A 4,632-nucleotide genomic window follows, 5' to 3' on the forward strand; every position below is an offset into this window, starting at 1 on the left:
ATGAAGGCATGGCCTGGGGGTTGGCGCTGGGCCGGCCCGGCCTGCTCCCTACCCCGGCCGGCTGGGTGCCAGGCGGGGGTGCCCCAGACGCCCCCGCAAAGAGCTGCCCTGCCCGGCGCCGAAGGCTGCCCTGCCCGCGGCGCGGGGGAGGAGAGAGTTAAGTCCAAAGCCCAGTGCCTGCGGCTCCCAGCATTTGCTGCTGGCTGAGGCTTCCTGTCGCCCTAGCCGGGGCGGGAGCCTGTCTCCTCCCCGCCCCTGGGCCGCACCTCGCCGCACCTCTGGGAGGAGGCAGGGCCGGGCAGGCCTGGCACCGCCGGGCAGAGGCGCGGAGCACAGCAGCAGAGAGGCTCTCCAGAGGCGCGCGCAGGCAGGCAGGGCAGGGCAGGGCGGTGCAGCGCAGCGCAGCGTAGTGTGGGCTCCCGTGGCGGCGAGGCAGGCGCAGCATCATGTCGCGGCACCGGCTGCCCAGCTCCGAGGCGCCGGGGCTGCATGTGGGGCCGTGCCGTGGCTGGGGGCTTCAGGCGCCACTCTGCGCGGGGTTTGGGGGGCTGAGTCTGACTCTGGCCCCGTTGTCCGAGCTGCTCCTGCGGGTGCGGTGGGGGGCTGCCTTGCCCCACGCTCCTGGGGGCTCTCTGCTGGGGTCCCAGCCCCGTGTCTGCCCGGGACGCGGCCTGGCTGCAGCCCCCACCCTGCCCAGGGAGAGCTGCGGGGCGCGGGGGACCTGTCGGGGGTCCCCATGCACTCGGGTTCGCGGGTTTCGGGTATCGCTGCTGCCCCGGCCTGGGGGGCTCAGGCCAGGAGCGCGCCCCTCTGCAGGGACCCCCAGCCCCTCCCCGCTCGTGTGCCTGGGCCGGTGGGCGCGGGTGCAGGAGCCTTCCTGCCTGCCGGAGCCGTTTCCTGCGCGGGGGCTGTGACTTGGCTGGAATGAGGGGGGTGGAGGGGAAGCACCTTGCAGGCCCGATTTGCAATTCTGTTCACTGCCCCATGGGCACGCCCAGCCAGGGCGCGGCTCTGCAGCGTGCATGCATGTGCGCGCACGCGTGTGCCCTCCCCTGGGTGTGCACAACATGCTCATCCTGCCTGCTGCTTCCCCTTGCTGCTGTCCGACCCTGCCCCCCCAGCCCGCCCTGGCCGCAGACCCCGGGCTTGGGGCTGGGACCGGGTTGGGGTTGGCGGGTGCCCTGGCAGAGAGGGGTGCCTGGTGGCTCGGGCGAGCTGCCACTGGGCCCCGTGTCTGCAGGGCCATGCGTGTTCTCGGGGGTCCCGTGGCCGGGGGCTGGGGCCGTGCCAGCGTGTGGCCAGGGTGCTGCGGGCTGGAGCTGGGCCCGCAGTGGTACCTGGACGGCTGCAGGGGCTGGGGCAGCTGTCCTTCAGGCCGAGATGGGAAGCCGCCCTCGGGGGCGAGCAGCGGGCAAGCGGGGCAGGGCTGCTCTCGGGGGTCCCGTGGCCGGGGGCTGGGGCCGTGCCAGCGTGTGGCCAGGGTGCTGCGGGCTGGAGCTGGGCCCGCAGTGGTACCTGGACGGCTGCAGGGGCTGGGGCAGCTGTCCTTCAGGCCGAGATGGGAAGCCGCCCTCGGGGGCGAGCAGCGGGCAAGCGGGGCAGGGCTGCTAGTGGCTCCCGGCGCCCCGCGGGGGGCAGCCCTCGCACCCGTCCTGCTTCTCTGCTCTCATGCATTTGCGTCGCTTCCTGGGAGGCTCCGACTTCTCCGCCCTCCCAGCAGCCAGGCCCAGCGGCGCGGTGCGGGGCGGGACCCCGGTGTCCAGGGCACGGGTCCGGTACAGCGGGCTCAAGGCCCTCAGGCTGCAGCCGTGCCCAGTGTGATGGGGCGGGTGGCTGTTGCTGGTGGCCTTGGACTGGGGCAGGGCTCAGCCCTTCTCTGGGGTGCGGCACCGTCCTCCCTCCCGCAGCCCCTGCAATCAGAGGAGGCCGGAGTCTGAGTCAGCCCTCGCTGCTGGGCGGGGAAAGGGTTCCCGACCCGGAGCAGGCTGGACCCGGGGAAGGCCGGGCGGCTCCTGTGCCCGCAGGGAGGTGTGTTGGGACACCCCTGCACCCCGGTCCGGGCTGGGGGGAGCCTGGAGGCAGGCTCTGCCTGGCACAGCAGGGGGGGGGGCCACGGGGCCTGGCACCGTCTGGCTGAGTCACTTAACCATTTCCTTCCCGTTGTGCCGATGAGTCACCATGGGCTTCCCCACTCCCCTGCTCTGGGCTGATCCCCCTCCTTGTTCTCCTCTTTGCAGATGAGCGTGACCGGGTGCAGAAGAAAACCTTCACCAAATGGGTCAACAAGCACCTCATCAAGGTAGGGGAGCGCGGCCCCCGCCCTCCGCTCCATCATCTCCCCCCGCCCCCCAGGAGTCCTTTGCTCCACGGGGAGAGCGGGTGATCTGCTGCAACTCGCCTCTGCCGCTGTCTGGTTTCTCTCCTCTCCTGTGCTGTCTTGGGCTTGTCCTCTGCTCCCTGGAAGAGCAGCCGGGGTGGTGTGAGGGGCTGACTCTAACCTGGACCTTGACCCTGACCACAGCCAGAGCCACGACACGCCATGGGCGCGGGGTGGGCAGCACATCCATAGCACCCGTGAACGAGCACGTGGCGCCTGAGCACAAGGAGCCAGTCCCTGCCCCGGGATGCAGCGGGCAGCACCCAGGGCTCGTGGCGGAGGGGCTGGGAATGGGCCAGGGGCTGAGTGCGGCCCCAAGGTGGGCCCGGCTCCCTGCGCCGTGCAAGGGGGGCACGGGGGTCTCAGCCCGGCGGGGCGCCCCCCTGCCCTTCCCAGCCAGGCGCCAGGAAGCACCTCCCACTGGCCGGTGCCAGCTGGCCGCCTTCCCCTGCCCACGGCGGGGAGCACAGAGGCTGCATGCATCCGTGGCTGTGCCCTGGCCCGGGGCGTCTGGGGACCTTTCGCGTGGCTTTGATGGGCAGGGGCGAGGCTGGGCTCGTGGCCCTCCCGCCCCAGCACACACTGCTGCCCTTCTCCTCTGCTCTCCGTCCTGCCCCAGGACGTCCGCGGTGCCCCCCTCTTCCTGCCCACTCCCACCCAGCTCCGGGGATGGGGCTGGCACCGGCTGGCTCTGGCAGGGGCTGGCTCCCCCCAGCCGGAGCCGGGCTGACCTCGTTAGCCTGCCCCCCCTCCCGGCAGCGCCTGGCTTTCCTGCAGCGGGGAGTTCCCCAGGGCGCTGCTCGCACAAGCTAGGAGTTTTCTTCCTGGGGGGCAGATACCTTTCCTCTGCCCCCACCCTGCTCAGCACCCCGCCTGTCTGCTCCCCCTTCCCCTGCTTGGCGCAGTTTGGGCCACGTGCCCGCCTCGGCTCAACCGTGCAGGGACGTGCTGCTGCGTGCCCCACGGCGGGGCCTGCTCCCCAGCTTGGCACGCGCCAGCCGGGCTCCCTGCCCCCACACGTGGCTCCGTGCACACGCAGACGTGTCAGCGCAGCTTCGTGCGCCCAGCCCGGTGCCCTGCACACTGAATGGAAACGCCAAACAGCCGCACCGACCTCTGCCCCAGGACCCAGGACCTGGCCCTGATCCTGCCCAGGCTGGGCTGCTGATGGTGCTGGGGGCCCAGACACCTCACTGGGGGCTGTAGGCCTGTGGCCGTGGGGTAGGGTGGGCCTCCTTGCTCCATGCGTGCACCAGGCCCCGGCACGGGGGACCCTCAGGGCGTGGGAATGGGGTCCCTGTGCCTCAGCGTGTCCCCTCGCACCTGCCCCATCCAGCCCTGGGGGCTGCACTGGCCTCTGCCCCCCGGGCCAGGCGACCAAATGCGGGCTGTCAGCGGTGCCCACGCTCTGCACCGCATCCACGTGTCAGGCTGGGAGACCCCCCGGGCATTGCCATGCGGGTGGCACGGACCTCTGCTGCCATGTGCCGGGACCTGAGCGCGCCGGGACCCTCCTGTTCTCCTAACTGCTCTGTCTCTGTCTGTCTCTCTCCATCTCTCTCTCCCGTGCGCTCCGCACCGTGCGCAGCACTGGCGAGCGGAGGTACGTGGCTCCTTGCGCGCACGCTGTCGGGCAGTGCTGCGCCCACTGCTTCCCTGCATGGCTCGCTCTGTCCTGTGCCCCTCTCCCGGCCCTGCCGTGTGCGGGGCCGGGGCCCAGTGTCTGGGCAGCTTCGGGCCGGAGCCCGTGGACGGTTCCAAGTTGTTTGCCCTGCTGGGGGGTGACCCTGTGGGCCGTGGTGCTTTGTGCCACGTGTGTGTATGTGTGTGCGCGCCTGTGTGCAGGGGTGAGTGTGCACACATGGGTGTGAGTATGTGTGCACATGTTCATGCATGTATGTTTGTGAGTCTGAGTGTGCGTGCATGTATGAACATAAGCATGTGTACATGCAGATGAGTGTGTGAGAGCAAGTGCGTGTGTGTGCATATTTCTGAACATATGCGAGGATGTGTATGTGCACACGTGTTGGTGCGTGCATGAGCATAAAGATGCGTGTGCACGAGTATGCGTGTGTGTGTACGCGCGTGTTTGCGAATGTGTGTGAGCATGTGCGCGCGGAGGGCGCTGGCCGCCCGGCGTCGGCAGCCTCGCTGTGGGGGCTGCATTGAGCTGGCGCGCGGGGCAGGCGGGCGCTGGGCCCCGGCCCGGGGGGTGCGTGTGTGGCGCTGGCACTAACCTCCGGCTCTCTCAGGCT

General features: G+C 70.6%; 1 protein-coding gene across 2 annotated transcripts in view; it reads left to right on the forward strand.

Moving 5' to 3' along the window:
• The window catches only part of LOC102376306, a 37,707-nt gene extending 33,093 nt beyond the window's left edge, over positions 1–4,614 (forward strand). For both annotated transcript variants that reach the window (XM_025214229.1, XM_025214228.1), the window contains 2 exons: positions 2,238–2,299; positions 3,966–4,614. In XM_025214229.1, coding sequence (XP_025070014.1) covers positions 2,238–2,299; positions 3,966–4,334 — 431 coding nt within the window. In that variant the 3' untranslated portion in view covers positions 4,335–4,614. The remainder of the gene's footprint in view (positions 1–2,237; positions 2,300–3,965) is intronic.
• Positions 4,615–4,632: the final 18 nt, after the last annotated feature.

Source organism: Alligator sinensis, unplaced genomic scaffold (assembly GCF_000455745.1).
Source record: "Alligator sinensis unplaced genomic scaffold, ASM45574v1 scaffold987_1, whole genome shotgun sequence".
Lineage (NCBI taxonomy): Eukaryota > Metazoa > Chordata > Crocodylia > Alligatoridae > Alligator > Alligator sinensis.